General features: G+C 39.1%; 1 protein-coding gene across 15 annotated transcripts in view; it reads right to left on the bottom strand.

Annotated features, from left to right (window-relative positions):
* Positions 1-20,046, bottom strand: part of PRUNE2 (prune homolog 2 with BCH domain) — a 446,654-nt gene that overhangs the window by 259,024 nt on the left and 167,584 nt on the right. For all 15 annotated transcript variants that reach the window (XR_012245008.1, XR_012245007.1, XR_012245012.1 and 12 more), the window contains exon 6: positions 10,490-10,584. Coding sequence is in view for 10 of the 15 variants with exons in the window: in XM_073634004.1 (XP_073490105.1) it covers positions 10,490-10,584 (95 nt within the window). In the remaining 5 variants the exon portion in view is untranslated. The remainder of the gene's footprint in view (positions 1-10,489; positions 10,585-20,046) is intronic.

Below are 20,046 nucleotides of genomic sequence, written 5' to 3'. Positions count from 1 at the left end.
TCCCGGAGTAAGAAGGAATCATCCCGCCCAACTGTGTCTCAGAGGATCAGAGTGCTGTAGCTGTTGAGCAGATGGTGGGAGAGAGTGAGCCAGTGGAAGAAAAAAGGGATGGTTTGCTTCGATGAGAGCACAGAGAAGACATATGTTCTCTAGCAACACTAGAGAATACTATACAACAGCAAAAACTGAGGCATTCTGACAATAGGAGGGGTTATACTGGGCTGTACTTACAGCTCTTGTTTTCCAGTGTACTATTTCCTGAAGGCAGCTACAAAACCCTATTTTACACTTTTGCTGTGTCTCGTAATGTATAGTTACATAATTACATATTTGGTTAGGCTTAATAAAGACATCAGTCCATCCAGTTCACCCTGTGTGTGTTTGGGGGTGGGGGGTTGGGGGGTATTATGTCTCTACCACTTCCCATATCCCTGTATATTGTGTTTAGTACGACACCCATTTAAGAATTTTTTGGAATTAGCGATATTACCTGCTGAAACCACAGATTGTGGACGGATGTTCCACATCCTTACCACTCTAACAGTAAAAAACTCATTAAGCCATTTAAGGTTGAACTGCTTCTCGCCCAACTTCATCAAGTGGCTACATGTCTTCTTGAGTGACTTGAGACTGAATAGTTTCCTCCCTATGTTAGAATCACTATTAAGATATATGTACAGTGTATCACTATCATATCTCCTTTTAAGCATCTCTTCTCCAGGGAGAATATGTTTAATGATTTTAAATGTTCCTCAAAATTGAGATCCTTCAGCCCTCTAACTAGCTTTGTTGCTCTACTCTGAACTCTCTCCAGTTCCAGCACATCCCTTCTGCGGACTAGAAACCAGAACTGGATGGCATAATGGTCTGACCTGGCTAAGTTCTTTGAGGACTCTTGGGTTCAAGTCCTCGTGATATTTTCACATTAAGTCTTTCCTGTGTTTTTAGAATACTGGCTTCTGTTAACCACAAAGACACACTCCTTGCTGTGTTGCTAGCAATACTGCCTTGTTTATTATGGCCCTCCTTTTCCATAGTAAAAACTGAGGAGAAGAATGTATTTAATAGCTATGCATCTCTCGTTGTCTATTTTTGCTGCCCTGATTGCGCTCTTACATTTCTTATTGCATTCTTTGTAGTGCTGGAATGTTGACAGTGTCCCCTGGGCTTTATAATTTCTAAAGGACAGTTTTTTCTCTTTAAAGTGTTACTAAACCCACAACAGTAAAATCTGTCTGTATATGCAGAACAGCATGCTTGTTATACTCATTGTGCAACGTAAGGGGTTAATCCTCTGCATTGTGTAAAAAGGCTCTCTGATCATGTATGGACATATCCTCCCCCTCCTGCAGGGTCTCTCTTAGCAAGGCCAGATAAGACACAGTGAGGGTAGTACTGCTGCACATGCTCATTTCCTTGTTGATCAGCGCTAGCCAGGTCACATGATATTGACATCACACATGTGGCCGTGTATAGAGATCCTAAATGACAGCCCAGTCCCTCCCTCCTCCTCCATGCCCAGTAACTAAAAAAGAACACAGTGGGTGGGATGTCACATCTTGATCCCATAACAGCATGAGTTCACAGGCTATAGTGGAAATCTCTTCCTACCTGAACTCTCAGCACTCATGCAGACCCTGCAATTTATCATGTGACCGTGGTATACAGATCAGCCAAAAAGGTATATAGTGGCAGTGTTTTAATGTAAAAAGAAGATTTATAAGCTGAGGGCACTGTGTGGGGCAGATTAACTATTTTTTATATTACTGAGTTTAGTAACACTTTAATGTGCCTTTTTACACTTGAATTTAGCCACCCAGGTTTAGCCTTAGTTCTTTTATATTTGTTGCTTGATGGAACACACTGGCTAATGTCATTACCTAAAATGTTCTTAAAGCAATTGTTGCCATTTTCTGGTAAAGCAGCCCAGTAAGTCAGAAAAAAGTTTTGAAAAAAAAATGCACTCGTTAACAAGTGGAACTGTTAATTACTAATAGTTATTTAAAACAAGTTGCAAAATAAATGAAGGAAAAGTGGTATTAAATGTAAACATGTATACTAATGTTAATAGATCTACTGTAAATGATTTTATTATGGTAAAACAAGCAGCCATGCCATATTTTAACTGTAGGTAATAAGTATTTCCTTGTCATAGCTAGTGGATTGCTGATTTTTTTTAAGTTAATTGAAGTTGATTTATGTGTATACTTTAAATTTTCAACCCAATAAAGTTATACATTTAATGTTTTGTTTTTAAACACAATTAGAAAATAATATATAAATATATACATATTTCAAATGCAACATAGACAACACATTCATTTAAGCCCATTTATGCACATTAGTAACACACCATGTGGCAGAAAGACTAGGACTACAAGAAGCCCCTTGGCAATACATTTTATGTTAAATCCCTAATGGCCTCTCAATATCTTTGCAGAATATGCACAAAAGTCCGGGGTCTGAAGCTATTGAAATGAATGGTTATTTATTTGCTAAACGAGAGCCCTATGTTTAATGTTCCTTAGATATAAGGTAGCCAAGTAAAGTCGCATTCCAACAGCTCCATACATCATTTATTTTATATACCCTAACTTCTCACAACGGGAAGCTTCTGCTGAAACGCTATACAAAAGGCAGAAAACTCTATTTTCAATCAAACAGAATTACTTACACATTCAGTGATACTACATTTGTAAAAAAGAAACCATTTATTTGACAAACTTTAAGCATTTATAATCTGCTTGAACTTTGATGTCTTAAGAGTGGTTTATATTATCCAGTATTTGTGCTGCCATTTCAATGTAAGAAATAAGAAGAAAGATGACAGAAAGACAGCACTTCACAAATATACCAACACAAATCAATATATAGGTACATGAACTAAATATCATTGATCTATTGTACATTTTTTTCATACATTTTATTAGCATGAGGTATATAAGAAGTTGGAGCCATCTTAAAATGGAAATAAATGTGAGTAAAAAATGCACACCAATAGGAATAAACCAACCATTTTTTTTCTGCCTTATATCCATGCTCCTTCAAGCAGCCATAATACATCACTGCCTTGTAACACAGATGCAGCCACACATATTTCAAAATCCTATGATAAGTTGTGGCACAGAAACTTTCTCCTGAATAAGGCAGGCAATCACACTCAACAGCTGTGAGCATGACAGGTAACAATCTAATCATGGACCCTGTAGTATCCCAGCAAACCCGATGTTAGAAAATTGTCAACAGCTGGCTGAAATAGTTTTATTTTTTTTCCCATTGTGTTTTTATGCTGTTAACTGGCAGCTGCCTACAGTTGCAAACTCCAAATTCATTGTGAGCAAGAAGAGCAGAGACAAATGAAAGTTTAAAGCAAACCATGTAGGCAAAAATAGTAGGTATGCTTCAATGCCCCCTCATCGTAATGGTGAGGCAAAAAATAAATTGAACACCAATCACTTTAGTCTTTTTCACATTTATTGCTGAGCTCAAATCTATAAATAATGTTTGAATGTGCAGGATAGCCAAAAAGAGTACAAAAATAAGACAAGTATTCCAGTAATAGCGGGCGCTTTAAGTGCACTCTCTTTGTAATTGCTAGGAGAGCAGCCAGACAGATCTATGATACAAAAGAATAGAATATGGTGCAATACAATGACCCTTAGAGCTGTAAAGCTATCTGTATGTAGAGTCCCCAAATAACTACTAGAAAAGTCTATGGAGTAATAAGCCACAAGTCCATCTGAAAATGGAAACACAGGTCCACAGGGATGTCAACACGTCAGGATGAGCCTCTTGTTGGGAGCAGAAGCTGTCTCCAGGAAGCATGCAAAAAAGAGAGATACAAAGGCACCTCTAACTGTGGACTGTAAGCAATTCAAAGGGGGGTTTAATTCCACTCACCTTTTGTAGGATAAAAACAGGCACTTGTTATTCCTTGTCTGGTGAGGTAAGGATCAGTGCTCATGAGGGTTGATCCTTACCTCACCAGACAAGGACTGATAATTGCCTGTCTTTATCCTATGAAATGTGAGTGGATTTAACACCATTTTTTAATTGAATAAATTGCTTACAGTCCACACTTAAAGGCACCTTTGTATTTCTCTTTTTAGACAGACCTATGACCCTGTAGGAGTAGTCAGCTCCCAAATATAGACTGCAGAAGGGTACCTAAAGTTCTTGGCCTCCAGCAAATGCCATCACTAAGGCAAGGCCCAATTAGAGAACTCTCTAGGTAGTCATCCTCTCCAGGCATAAACCCAGTTGTTTAAATACACAATGGAAAGGTACCAAAAAGATTTATCATTTCCCCAAAGTATTCCTCTGAGCAACAACCTCAGGGACTGGTTGTGGCAGGCAAATATTTATAATTCAGTAATGGTCTTTCTCACACTAATTACTGGAACCTCCTCAACAGTAACAGACAAAATCAAAAACTTGAGCTTAAAGCCTGCATATACCCAGTGAAGGGATTATCCTCAGGTGATACACAGAGATGAAACAAATCCTCCTACATAAGTTGAATTTGTCTATCTGAAGTCTTCTATTCTCTACATCCGTTTAAAGTGCTGAAATAATAAGCTTGCCTGGAAGTTCAGCACAAAGGGGGCAGAGAGCTGAAATTACACTGTGTAGAGCTCAGTGAGGAGAGGTCTGAAAGCTGATTGGAGGTAAGAGACACACCCCCATTCACACAGCACACAGGAACAGAGCTAAGGCTGTCAATCAGCTGGAGCTCCCTCCCCTGTCACCATTTTTCTCTTGATGTCAGAAGTGATTCATGCTGATAGCAGAGAAACAAGCAGCTGATAGCAGAGAAACAAAGCAGCAGACAGAAATGACACCTAGTGCTTTTAATTTAAAATACTCACTATAGAGGGAAATGTTTTGTTCATATTTCATGTCTGAGATTTACAACTACTTTAAGAGAACCAGCAATCCAGAGTGCTTTAATATGCAAATCCTTGCTGCTGGAAATGAATTCCTGTCCTTTGCAACACCACACTGGTCATACAGTGTGATGACTGCCTTTTACAGAGTTGCAGTAGGTTGGATGGTGCAAAATTTAAGAAATTATATTCAACATTCTCCATTCACCCTGAACCCCACTTTTTGTTGACCTAGCTCTGTAGGGAATTGCAACCTGCACATTCCCAAACATTTAGTCAGGATATAATTATTATACTGCACATGTGACAAATTGATAAACTGATAAACTGAAAAGAAGGGTGCTAAAATTGTATATGCAACATGCTGTGAAAGGGAAATAGTGCTCCAACAAATATAGTTGCCAGTGTGCCTAGAACGCCTTTCAGGATGTACATCACTGGGAAAATGACATCTAGGTAACTACAAACATGTACCGTGGAAAGTGCAAGACTCATGTGCATAGAAAATGCCATTAGAAGGGCTGTTTTCATATAAAGCATTTTAACGAAGTTCTTTCTCTCAAATGATATTGCCTATTTTAGTAACCACAATCTATGTCTTAGCATTCTGCATATATTATAATAATGTTTTACCTTCATTTCCCATGACTTTACGTGTATTAATATACAAGAAACAGCTCTTTGATTTTTTAGCAGGTAAAATAATATTAGCATAGTGAGACACACCAAAGCTCCTCAGGAAGCTAAGATCTGCAGAAGTTTAAGTAAATCACCTGAGGCCTGCATCAGCATACAGGTTGGAAGAGTTTTCTATAGGGGCCCAAATGCCAATTAACAATGCTTTATCTACAAACATCAACCCATTCATGGTAAGGCTTGCAGGAAGATGTGCCTTCCTCAAATATCTGCATCATTAATTATTCTGACAGTTGGGGGATTATAGAAAGGCTTTGCAGTTGTTTGTCTGTGCCGCCTGTATTATTAGCCCCTTGTGCAGACTGTCCAGAAAAAAAACAGGTTATAATTGAACCATTTTTAGTATGACAAAGCACACAGGGTCATAGTGTAAGTCATTACCATTCTTATTGTCACTGCAACCTATAGTGCAAATACTTTCTAGAAAGGTAAATCCTCTCTTATTGGAGGGTCCCTATAAACATTTTTTTGATAAACGTAATACAAAAATTCTCTTTAGTACCATATAAACATAGTATATTACATTTTTATACATAAACCCAAGAACAAAAAATTGAGCATACAGCAGCTTAGCTGTGTTGGTTGCATTCGTTTTCTTTCTTCCTTAAGTATAGGAAAATAACTGTTGACCTTGACAGAATTCCAGTGTCCTTGTTACTTTTGTGTACAGTGAATTTTTAATGGAGATGAGGAGAGAAGGAGATGTTTATAGTTCAAATTAAAAAAAACATCCTAGGGTAGCAATGCTGCTCTTCCATCATACAGTATAGTGAATTAATAATCTCACCCTAGGACAGGAAGTGTGTTACCGGTAGAATCATCAGGTGAAAATTAAAGAAAATATCTGGTAAGCTGCAATATATTACATTTCCGTTTTGGGCTTTAGATACATTGTGGCTACAGGAGAAATCCAGTAACATCACTAAAAATGCCTGTGGGGTGCAATGATTACTGAGCAGCTCCCTTTGCAGCAAGGGATCAATTGCGGATACCATGAATCAATAGATCATTATTATAGGTAATTTCTGAAAACAGAGGTGCAGGGGGTGCTATACCTGATCACCCCTGACCTTACTGGGGGGGGGGGGATACTACATTTTTACAAATTCATACAAAGTTGCATAATTGTTACAAAAATCCCTATGAACTCCATAGGTTCCTACAAACACAATGAAAACTCTGTTTTATATGTGCATATCAAATGCTCATATAAGCTTGTGCAATGACATTCAACATTTTTGAGATTGCAAATAGCAATGGAACTCCAGTTCCCTCCCACTAGTATGTGGCTCAATTTTACTGCTACTCTAATAATTTATACAAACTGGTTCTTTTCACTGGGGCATCATGATGTTAAAAGGAAAAAACACTCTTTAAAACTGAAATGAGCATGCTGCCTTTTGTATTTACCATGCTAATATGTTATGGTAGGCTTTTTTGAAGTCATTGTAGACAAAAGTTTTCAATGACTGTAACTTGGGGTAAGTGTTGAGGGCAAAACAATCCAATTAAACCCTATCAAATAACAAAACACTGTATGTGTACAAATCTGCTGTAGTATAACAAAGAATATCCAGAGAGCAAAAAAATCTATATATTTTAGCTTACCATGCCTTAGATGTGCTGGCTGCATTTGGTTTTTTATTTTAGGCTAAGTACATTTTCTGCAAGTACAGAAAAATATCTGTTGATCTTGGCAGAATTCCACTTTGTAACCTTATGTGCACCGAATTGATATCTTAAACATGTTATCAGCTTTCCCAGTTATCCTCTATAAACCACAGAACACCTCCTATCTAATGTATATGAGGAGATAAAGAGGTGTTTGTAGCCCAAAGAAGGAGGGTAAGCTAGGGTGAAAATGGTGACCCTTCATAGATACAGTACAATGAGTGAGCATTATTACCCTAAGGCTATGTACACACGATAGGATTTTCCGACAACAAAACCATGGATTTTTTTTTCAAAGGATGTTGGCTCAAACTTGTCTTGCATACACACGGTCACACAAATGTTGTCGGAAATTCCGAACGCCAAGAACGCGGTGACGTACAACACGTACGACGAGCCGAGAAAAATTAAGTTCAATAGCCCGTGCGGCTCTTCTGCTTGATTCCGAGTATGCGTGGACTTTTGTGTGTCGGAATTGTGTACACACGCTTGGAAATTTCCAACAACAAGTCTTGTTGTTGGAAAATTTGAGAACCTGCTCTCAAACATTTGTTGACGGAAATTCTGACAACAAATGTTCTATGGAGCATACACACGGTCGGACTTTCCGACAACAAGCTCACATCCAACATTTGTTGTCGGAAAATCCTATCGTGTGTATGGCCCATTAGGCTGGAAGTTTGTTATTGGGAGTGCCACCAGAGGAAAACAAAAGAGAAATAAGCCTGAAAAAAGTAACTATTGCAGTCCATAAATAAATGGTATGATAAGCTGAAATATATGACATTTTTGAATACAGTACCTATTAAACACTCGGAAAAAAATATTAACTCAATGACCAAAAATGTCAGCTGCTGTGTGTAACACCTAATGTGTTTGCATAAAATTTCGTCCTTAATCATAGTGCTTAAACCATCAACCAAAATTATACCAAATACTAAATTATAAAATTATAATGTCCCATATAGTGCAAAATCCATATAGTGCAGCTTTAAAGAGAAAGTCCATTCATGAATAACATCCTTCAAGTGCTGCTTGCAGCTATCATTCATTTTGTGCAATACTGTCCAAAAAAAGTGCTCCATGTAAATTGTGCAAATGAAATTCTATTGATCATAAATTGCTCTTCAAAAAGTGCTCTCGTGTTCAGCAATAAGCCACCACCACATATGAGAACTCACCAGACATAATTGACCCCCTGCTAGAGTAGGTCAGTCTGGGGTTGATCATCCAAGGTAACACCACTCTTTCCTCTCACCACAGTCAGGGATTTAATACAATCAGAGGAGATAAAGGGGTTGAATAGTGTAAAAACCTTTTTTATTTAGGCGACAGACATATACAAATTTTAAAATCCATAAGCTATCATACTCACATTTAACTGTGCATTCCGCCCTGCACCCCAGTTATGTAGTGTTTTTAGGCGGGGTTACAGGAAAAAAAGCTGGCCGCTGAAGACACCCGGATGTGGTGAGAGGCCTGAGTCATCGAAACTACAAACAGGGCTTGCGCTTGTTAATGTGAAGCCAGTGTTGTATGATAAAAACACTACATAATCGGTGTGCAGGGCGGAATGCACAGTTAAATGTAATCATAATAGCTTTTTTTTTTTTTTTTTTTTTTTTGTATATGTCAGTTGCCTAAATAAAAAAGTTTCTTTACACTATTCAAGCCCTTTATCTCCTCCGATTTTACAATATCCCTGAACGTGGTGAGAGGAAGGAGCGATGTTACCTTGGATGATTAACCCCTTGGGGGAAAGCGCTGACTGACCTCTAGCAGGAGGTCAATCCTGTCTGGTGAGTTCTCATGTGGTAGTGGCTTATTGCTGAACACAAGAGCACTTTTTGAAGAGCAATTTCTGATTAATAGAATTTGGTTTGCACAATTTGCACAGAGCATTCTTTTGGACAGTATTGCACAAGATAAATGATAGCTGCAAGCAGCACTTGAAGGGTGTTATTCATAAACAGACTTTCTCTTTAAAGCTGCACTATATGGATTATGCACTATATGGGACATTATAATTTTATAATTTAGTAATATAGTATTATTTGGTATAATTTGTGGTTGATGGCTTAAGCGCTGTGATTAAGGACAGAGTATTACATTTTTGGTTTGGGGTTTAGATACAATTCAAGACAGGCCAGATACGCAAGAACGTTATTTGGTGCAAAAATCACTTATTTCTATAAACTAAAGAAAACCCTGGGAATCTCCATTAACATGCAGGTTGAGATATACTGAGCACACATTTTAATGTCTATGAAGAAGAAAGAGGGGATGAATAACTAGACATCCCTGTCTTCAGCACTAATGTCATAGGTGTAGGTCCCTGGCCTAGGCTGGATACATTTCGTTTTTGGCTCAGCTGTATCCAGTTGAACAGAAATGTATTTTCTAGGTCTGGCTTTCGGCTGAAGCTTCAAGTTCGAAGTACTTTTTTGAAGTTGCTGTGTACTGGGATTGCTCTTACAGAGCTTCAGATTGTTGGCTGTTTTTCTCTTACTACTGGAACCATGATCTTTAATGAAGATGTCCTCATATAACTGTGAGTGTCATAGGGTATCCTGCACCCTCATCCCTCTACCCTGCCTTTTTTCAAGTACTACTATAAATCTTAAAAAAGACACCTCTAGTCTGAGCCTAAGATTTGTTGGTATGTTCTAGAGCTGGTATTTGGTCCTGGCAGCCTCTGCACGGGTAAGGAAGACCTGGATTATTTCCCGCGTCCCCTTCGGAGGTTAGCGCTACATAGGAAATAGCAAGATTGAGGCTCCAGTTTACACAGCATCTACCATTTTAGGCACACAATAGTTATTAGTGTTCTACCTCTCTGCAAAAAAATAAAAAATAAATAAAAAGTTCAATATTAAAAATTAGACCTTTTTACTAGCCAGTACTCAAAAGTACTGGACATGGTTGTAAACACCAATTTTGTGAATTTATTCACTATGCATGATTCCATTACACATACAATATCTACATTCCACTATATACACGTGTCTAAAACCATTAGTGTATTCAAAACAAATTAACTGACTGATAGATTGATTTAGAATCCAAAAATATTGTATAACAATATGAAAAAATAAAATAAAAATACTGAAGACTAAATTTAAAAGGTTTACCTATTTATATCAGTATGATAACAAAATAAAATTGTAAGTATAAAATTCTCATATAACACTGTTCACATAAGCAAAACAGTGAAAAATATATTTTCATTGCCTTACCTCCAAAGACATGTGCATAGTTGTAATGGCTACTTTAATGTCTCCATCAGACAATTCTTTGAATTCTTTGAGTATGATCTCTTCAAGACTAGCACCTGTTCATGATGCATTTCATTAGTAAATCAGAATATCAGTTTACAATATAAAGGGTTATACAGTGAATATATATTTACAAGAAATTAGCAAATCTGGTCTATAAACCCTTGTTCTCATGACATATTATCTGTGTTTCTATTCCTCTTCATAACTTTTGGGTGAAATGATTAGTGAGTTTCCTTTAAAATATTATAAAACACCCGTGGTTCTATTTGTTCTTTGTTGATAAGCAGATTTGTGAAACCTTCTATAGAATGCTTGAAAATAGTGAAACGTCCTTTAAATATTCTTACTCTTTATATGCTAATTTATGACTTGTGAATAATAGATCTGAAAAGGGGTAATAACTGTATTAAATTTGACGATGTACTGCACTTCACACTAAAAATAAATAAAGAACTGCGCTACGTGAATAAATATAAAAATAAGTGAAATGTGAATGACCAAGTTGGATATACCAAAATCCTGCTGCTAAACACTAAACCCTCGACATAAGGCAAAAACAAAATACATACTAGTGAGTGTAGCGCTGGATATATAAAATTAAATAATTATGATGACTGGTGACTACAAAAATATTGTGCACAATCTAGTGAGACTAGAATATCAATTAGACAGGATAACCATCGTGAAAAAATGAGAAGTGACAAAGGTGCAGCATCAAATCAATAATACAATACCAAAAAATCGCATAAATTTAAATATAAAATTCAAATAAGTGATAAGAGAAAAGTTCTGCAAAGTGTCCCAAATCACACTGTGTTAATTCCAAAAAAGATCCGGAAGAGATGTTTTTGCAGAGTTCGGGGATGTTTGGTCCACCTATCGTGCGGCCCACCACCAAATGGAAAAAATGAAGGCTTACCGACAAGCCTGCGACCGCCCTTATTCAGGGGGGTCAAAACAGGCTTAGTAGTGGAAATCTCCTAGGATAATGGACCCTCTGAACTCGCTCTCTCCTCGTTGATCCAGCAGCCCACCGCAACAAGGACATCCGTGAAGAGATGTACTCATAGGGAATCCTTTAGTGTTCCTTTTCAAAAAGACTCAGGCACAGATAAGCCACGATTCCCAGGGGAAAAGAATAGAACAAGGACTCCAATAGTGTAGATTGTAAAAAATCGGGGGCATTTATTTAAAAACTAAGATGCATTAAAGCATAAAACAGCAAAATGACAGTGGAAAGAAAGGGAAAACGATTTAAAATCAATCCGCGCATGCGCGTTGCGCATCAACGTTGTGACCCACAACGTTGATGCGCAACGCGCATGCGCGGATTGATTTTAAATCGTTTTCCCTTTCTTTCCACTGTCATTTTGCTGTTTTATGCTTTAATGCATCTTAGTTTTTAAATAAATGCCCCCGATTTTTTACAATCTACACTATTGGAGTCCTTGTTCTATTCTTTTCCCCTGGGAATCGTGGCTTATCTGTGCCTGAGTCTTTTTGAAAAGGAACACTAAAGGATTCCCTATGAGTACATCTCTTCACGGATGTCCTTGTTGCGGTGGGCTGCTGGATTAACGAGGAGAGAGCGAGTTCAGAGGGTCCATTATCCTAGGAGATTTCCACTACTAAGCCTGTTTTGACCCCCCTGAATAAGGGCGGTCGCAGGCTTGTCGGTAAGCCTTCATTTTTTCCATTTGGTGGTGGGCCGCACGATAGGTGGACCAAACATCCCCGAACTCTGCAAAAACATCTCTTCTGGATCTTTTTTGGAATTAACACAGTGTGATTTGGGACACTTTGCAGAACTTTTCTCTTATCACTTATTTGAATTTTATATTTAAATTTATGCGATTTTTTGGTATTGTATTATTGATTTGATGCTGCACCTTTGTCACTTCTCATTTTTTCACGATGGTTATCCTGTCTAATTGATATTCTAGTCTCACTAGATTGTGCACAATATTTTTGTAGTCACCAGTCATCATAATTATTTAATTTTATATATCCAGCGCTACACTCACTAGTATGTATACTGCACTTCACACGCCAACTCTAAACTTAGTAATTTTAGCTGCTGTAAAAGAAGCTGCGCCTGCAAGAATTTTACAAGCCTGGTGAAGAAGAAAAGAAAAACAATTGTTGGCACGTGCCAGGAGGGGGGGGGGTTAAGATTGGATATGGGTAATACTGGGTCATACACTTTATTGTTTCATGTAATCATTCTCCAGCAGGCTTCCATGGAACCCTAGGGTTTCTCCAGAGGCTGCTAGGGGTTCCCCTGTGGTTGACTGGCCTCCCATTTGATGGTGCCAAAGTTCTGGGGCCATTAACACTTGGCAAAGACAGTAGCATGACACCAAGACTTTAAGTTGTCTGTAAAGGCAGTATTTAATGCAAAGCTTGCATTTTTCCTACTGACCACTGATGTAAGGGGAATTTTTCTCTAAAGCATGTACTGGTTTTAGCAGGGGTTCCCGGAAATAGGAAAATTACTTTAGGGGTTCCTCTTGTATAAAAGGGTTGAGAAAGATTGGTTTAAGGCAGGGGTCTTCAAACTGCGGCCCTCCAGTTGTTCAGGAACTTCAATTCCCATCATGCCTAGTCATGTCTGTGAATGTCAGAGTTTTACAATGCCTCATGGGAAGTGTAGTTCTGCAACAGCTGGAGGGCCGTAGTTTGAGGATCCCTGGTTTAAGGGAACCAGAGCACTGCCTACCCTGTAGCAGTTTATATATGGAGATATATGCTAATTCTGACTGCACCAATATACTTCCAACATTAAATTTATTATAAATTCATTGTTAAAAGAAAAAACAAACAAACATGATGTATTTACCTTAACCTCCTCCTCTCAGGTTCCCTGATGGTGGTCCTGGCTCCTCCGGTTCTCAGTGTACCACCATAGGAAGCCTCAATCCTGAGCCATGCTGCCTGTGTCCATAAACACAGACAGCATGACTCAGCCCCACCCCTCCTCCCTCATTACAGGATTTGACCGACAGTAGCAGGAGCCAATGGCTCCCACTACCTCAGCAAAGCCTGTGAGACCAGAAGTTAGAGAAGAGAGCTGCTGCAGACAGGCACAATGCTGGATAAGGGGTGGTAAATGGGTGATACTTTTACCTAAACATTGCAGGGAATGCATTAATGTAAAAAAAATGTTTAGGCTGTAGAACCACTTTAACCCCCCTGGCAGTATTCCCGAGTCTGGCTCAGGTTGGATTTTCAATACCAAAAGCGGTATCCCCGAGCCAGACTCGGGATCGCATCGCAGGATCCATGTAGAGGATACTTACCTTGTTCCCTGGATCCTGCGATGTCTCCCCGCTGTGATCGGCGAGCCGCCGTGTCTCGCTCGATTCACAGTGCCGAGCTCTGTCCCCTGCGAGCGTTGCGACGCACGGGGACGGAGTTCGGTGCCAAATTCAAAAAGTAAAACACACAGTACAGATACAGTATACTGTAATCTTACAGATTACAGTACTGTATCAAATAATTACACATCCCCTTTGTCCCTAGTGGTCTGCCCAGTGTCCTGCATGCAGTTTTATATTATAAAAACTGTTCTTTCTGCCTGGAAACTGGAGATTGTCCATAGCAACCAAAAAGTGTCCCTTTACATCAAAAGTGGCTTTAGACCCGCTAGAAAACAGCGATAATAAATTAGAATCACTTGCAGAATAGAGTGATAGTGATTTGTGGGGAAATCCGTCACCAAACACTAAAAGTATGAAAGCGACAATTCTGCAACTGAGCAAATTTCAGTGTTTTTGATTTGATTACATTATTGAATAATGTTTTATTATTATTATATTATTATTTGGTATAATTATTTATAGTTATTTATTATATTATAATTTTTGATTTCGTTTTTCAAACTTTATCATACCCGGGATGTCTACTAGACTCTTGTTTGGACAGATTTAGGTGAATTATTCCTAAGAATTACAGGCCTATAATATAAAACACCAAATTTCTGTGCAAAATAATTGTACCGCTTTCAGCACCTAAAATCTGAAATAATCATACCGCCAGGGAGGTTAAGATATAGAATAGCATAACTTTTCTCAATGCTGGTACTTTATTGTAGCAACTTCATTAACAGACAAAATTTAAAAAAGTATTATTTGAAAACACTTGGATAAAATATTGCCTTATGCCTTACCTACTGAAAGAGTCACCAAAGCAAAGTTACTTTGTTACACAAAGATAAAATGTTGCTTTTGCTATAGCCAGGCAACCTCCCTTTCCTGTGTTATATGCATAACACATCCATATCTATAACACATGTCCCCATGTACCCAATGTACAAACTGCTCTTCCATATTTCTTTATCTGCTTTATTAGAATATCCAACATCTTGATATTAAAATTAACTATAAGTTTTGTAGAGGTTTTTGTAGAGTTTTGTAAACATGGTAAAATATATAACATGTTCAGGTTTAGTGTGAAACTGGTACTTTGTGCCAAAGAGCTTTTCTAGCCTAGAATTTTCATACTGCGAATCTACCATACTCATAAGAAACACCAGGACTTATAGTCAAAACTTTCTTAATGAAGAACAATTTTAGTAGCCCATATCAACCAATAAGAAGCTTAACTTCTTCCCCCAGATTGCACTAGAAGTGAGAAGGGAAGCATGTGATTGGTTAAAACAGGCAATAGATCAGGATACTTTACTAAGATTCTTTCAATTATAAGGTCCTTTATTTGCAAACATACAGTGGGGACGGAAAGTATTCAGACCCCCTTAAATTTTTCACTCTTTGTTATATTGCAGCCATTTGCTAAAATCATGTAAGTTCATTTTTTTTCCTCATTAATGTACACACAGCCCCCATATTGACAGAAAAACACAGAATTATTGACATTTTTGCAGATTTATTAAAAAAGAAAAACTGAAATATTACATGGTCCTAAGTATTCAGACCCTTTGCTGTGACACTCATATATTTAACTCAGGTGTTGTCCATTTCTTCTGATCATCCTTGAGATGGTTCTACACCTTCATTGAGTCCAGCTGTGTTTGATTATACTGATTGGACTTGATTAGGAAAGCCACACACCTGTCTATATAAGACCTTACAGCTCACAGTGCATGTCAGAGCAAATGAGAATCATGAGGTCAAAGGAACTGCCTGAAGAGCTCAGAGACAGAATTGTGGCAAGGCACAGATCTGGCCAAGGTTACAAAAACATTTCTGCTGCACTTAAGGTTCCTAAGAGCACAGTGGCCCATAATCCTTAAATGGAAGATGTGTGGGACGACCAGAACCCTTCCTAGAGCTGGCCATCTGGCCAAACTGAGCTATCGGGGGAGAAGAGCCTTGGTGAGAGAGGTAAAGAAGAACCCAAAGGTCACTGTGGTTGAGCTCCAGCGATGCAGTCGGGAGATGGGAGAAAGTTGTAGAAAGTCAACCATCACTGCAGCCCTCCACCAGTCGGAGCCTTATGGCAGAGTGGCCCGACGAAAGCCTCTTCTCAGTGCAAGACACATGAAAGCCCGTATGGAGTTTGCTAAAAAACACCTGAAGGACTCCAAGATGGTGAGAAATAAGGTTCTTTGGTCTAATGAGACCAAGATAGAACTTTTTGGCCTTAATTCTAAGCGGTATGTGTGGAGAAAACTAGGCACTGCTCATCACCTGTCCAATACAGTCCCAACAGTGAAGCATGGTGGTCGCAGCATCATGCTGTAGGGGTGTTTCTCAGCTGCAGGGACAGGACGACTGGTTGCAATCGAGGGAAATCGAGGGATATCCTGGATGAAAACCTTCTCCAGAGTGCTCAGGACCTCAGACTGGGCTGAAGGTTTACTTTCCAACAAGACAATAACCCTAAGCACACAGCTAAAATAATGAAGGAGTGGCTTCACAACAACTCTGTGACTGTTCTTGAATGGCCCAGCCAGAGCCCTGACTTAAACCCAATTGAGCATCTCAGGAGAGACCTAAAAATGGCTGTCCACCAACGTTTACCATCCAACCTGACAGAACTGGAGAGGATCTGCAAGGAGGAATGGCAGAGGATCCCCAAATCCAGGTGTGAACAACTTGTTGCATTTTTCCCAAAAAGACTCATGGCTGTATTAGATCAAAAGGGTGCTTCTACTAAATACTGAGCAAAGGGTCTGAATACTTAGGATCATGTGATATTTCAGTTTTTCTTTTTTAATAAATCTGCAAAAATGTCAACAATTCTGTGTTTTTCTGTTAATATGGGGTGCTGTGTGTACATTAATGAGGAAAAAAATGAACTTAAATGATTTTAGCAAATGGCTGCAATATAACAAAGAGTAAAAAATTTAAGGGGGTCTGAATACTTTCTGTCCCCACTGTAGAGGTGGAAATATTGGGGGGGGGTAAAAAAAACATTTACCCTACTTTTTTGGTGGTATGGCCCTATAAAAAGTTCTGTGCCAGAGTCAAATAAGCCCTGCTTTGTCAAAACATGCCATAGGTTCAGGTAGATCTAAGTCTGCACCAATTTAAAAACAGGTTACCTCCAGTTTGTAAATAACGAAACGAGGTAATTTAGACAAACTCTATATTGGCATACAGAGATGCAGTGCCTGTCCCTGTATGCTGTGTAGCAGGGCAGCATATTTACCATCTCTACTCCCTCCGCACCCCACCTGTCACTGGTTTTAAAGGCTGTTGTCAGCTTCACAGCCAACAGGCTTCCAGTAACCAGTGATGCTGAGAGTGGGCAAAGAATGATGGTGGAGCTGAGGGACCCTCCTTATGACTGACAGCAGACAGTGGTCAGATCCTACAGCCAAAAGCAGGCCAACCTAAAGGGAAATGAGTGCCTCTGAATATCCCATCAGGCTCTGTCCACTTAGCAACAAAGTTCCGCGGCTGCTGCACTGTCACTGTGACAACTGCAATGGTAGGGAGGGAACCCAGCTGCCACTAGTGGTGTACCACAAGGCTCTGTACAAGGTCCTGTTCTATTTAATCTATATGTAAGTGATATAACTAAAGGTTTGTTGGACAAGGTACGTCTTTTTGCTGATGATACAAAGGTGTGTAAAAGGGTTGATATACCTGGAGGTGTCTGTAACTTGGAACGTGATTTGACATTGCTGATTGATTGGTCAAAGCAGTGGAAACTGGAGTTTTCCAAATGTAAAATAATGCACCTAGGGAAAAAAAATCCTTTGAGAAAGTACAACATTGGGGGTAGAGTGCTGGCCAGCACTACAAAGGGAAAAGATTTGGGGGTACTTATTTCAGATGATTGCAAAATGAGCAAACAGTGTGACTAGGCAGCGGGAAAATTAAATAGAATTCTAGGATGCATTACTAGAGGGATCACCAGCAGGGGGAAAGAGGTCCTGATTCCCCTATATACTGTAGATCTTTAGTGAGACCTCATTTAGAATACTGTATCCAGTTCAGAAGAATAGACCTCACTTACAGAAAGATATTGATAAGATAGAAAGAGTGCAGAGACGGGTAACAAAAATGATGAAAGATCTGGGTGATAAAACATATCGAGAGTGACTTCAGGAACCTAATATTTACAGTCTCGAGGAAAAAAGGGAAAGTGGAGACATGATTGAAACCTTTAAATACATCAAGGAGGTGAATAAGGTTCAGTAGGGTAGTTTTTTCAATTTGAAACCAAAATCAAGAACACAGGGACATGACCTTAAACTAACTGGAGGAAAATTCTAAACTAACCTTAGAAAGTATTATTTTACTGAAAGGGTAGTTGATGCTTGGAATAAACTTGCATCAGAGGTGTTGCGTTTCGTCCTCTTAGACATCGTTTGCCCCAGACGATGTCTAAGAGGACGAAACGCGTCGGGTGGGACCCCACTGCCGCCATACTTTTTACAGCGATGTTTTTAAAGAGTTTCATGTGAGTGTATCTCTTTTTAATACATTTGGAATTTGTTTACGGAATCACACTATGTGGCTTTTTTCCTTCTTATCTTATCATACGGCCATCTGTTTTTCAACACTATCCTGAGGGACCCACCAGCATCCGGCCGGCTCTCGGACTTCCACTCTCATCATCATCCTGGAACAACCATCATTACCCACCACTCAAGCTTGACTTGACCCAGCCAGGTGTATGCCCCCTTGGGTCCACGTCATCTGGTAAGCCTTCTTACAGTTGGTGGTGGTGTGTTTCCTCTGTGTCTATCTCAGATGTCACACATTTGTTATGTTCTTCACACGAAGTCACTGATATTTTTTGAGTCTTACTTATACGGAGGACTTTTTTATATGTTTTTCCTTGACATACCTGTCATTTGTTGGACATCATGTTGAACTTTTAGCGCTACACATAATTTTAATTTTTTGTTACATACGTATATCTAATTGGTTGTGTTAGCTGCTTATTGTTATTTTCTTTCATTGGCTGCGCAGAATTTCTTGTTACCCCATATGTAGAAAGACTTCCTTTGGATGTCTGGGAGCAGGTCACAACAATCTCCTCATTGAGATGGAATGCTAGAGCCATCTTTGGAAGAAAAGATGGTCTTGGGTGCAATACAATCTTGTTGTTGTGAAGTATAAGGAAAGGCTCCTTACAGGAAAGGGCCACCCATTCAGAAACACATCTGACAGACATTAAAACAACAAAAAAGGCTACTTTGCTTGCAATAATCTCCAAAGGGATATCCTGATGGGTTCAAATGGTGTTTTTTGCAAGCAGAGGTTCCAAAAAGCACTGGTTGCAGGAAATACCTTGAATAAAGGTTTTTTTTTATAGGAAAATGCAAAGGATATGCAAAAGAAAAGTATGAATGTGGCCAAAACCTGTCCTTTGAGGGTGCAGAGAGCTAGATACTAATCAAGACCTATTTGTAGGACAACCAGAAAGCAAGGGACAGAGTAATTTTAAGACTGAATTGACTATGCTTACACCAAGTGAATTAAGATTTCCAGGTATGCTAATAGATCTTTCTGGAAGTAGCTTTTCTTGCCTTTACAAGGTAGGAATAACAGGCTTAGAAACCCATCTATCCCTTAGGACCTGGGTTTCAACAGCCATGCCATTAAAACCATGCCCATGTACCAGGTTCTTCTGGTCCAATTTGGTGCTAGGAAAATCACTGTCTCCCTCTCTTACTCTATTTTGTGGAGAAGGTAAGGTAGGTAGAATGCTTAGTGGAGGGAAGGCATAGATTAGCCTGAACTGAGACTAGAGGATAGGTAGAGCATCCAAGGCCAGAGCTAGAGGGTCCCTGATTCTGGATTCAAACAGAGGAAGTTTGTTTTTTCTTTTTTACCTGGAGGCTAGGAAGTCCACATCCAGAATCCCCAATTTTTCGCATAAGAGACTGGATGAAGAGACCATTCCCCTTGGAATCTGCCTGCCAGTTGTCCACTCCTGTGATATGGACTCAGAAATTGTTGGACAGTGAGTTTCGGTCCATGAAGGAATTTGGCTGGTCTCCCTCAAAGCATCCAGGCTCTTTGTGCCCATTTGATGATTGATATATGCCACTGACTGAACCCTAATTGAGTGTTCCTTTAGAAGGGAGTCCAGTG

This window comes from Aquarana catesbeiana, linkage group LG01 (assembly GCF_042186555.1).
Source record: "Aquarana catesbeiana isolate 2022-GZ linkage group LG01, ASM4218655v1, whole genome shotgun sequence".
Classification (NCBI taxonomy): Eukaryota; Metazoa; Chordata; class Amphibia; order Anura; family Ranidae; genus Aquarana; species Aquarana catesbeiana.
This window is presented reverse-complemented; position numbering and strand designations above follow the sequence as displayed.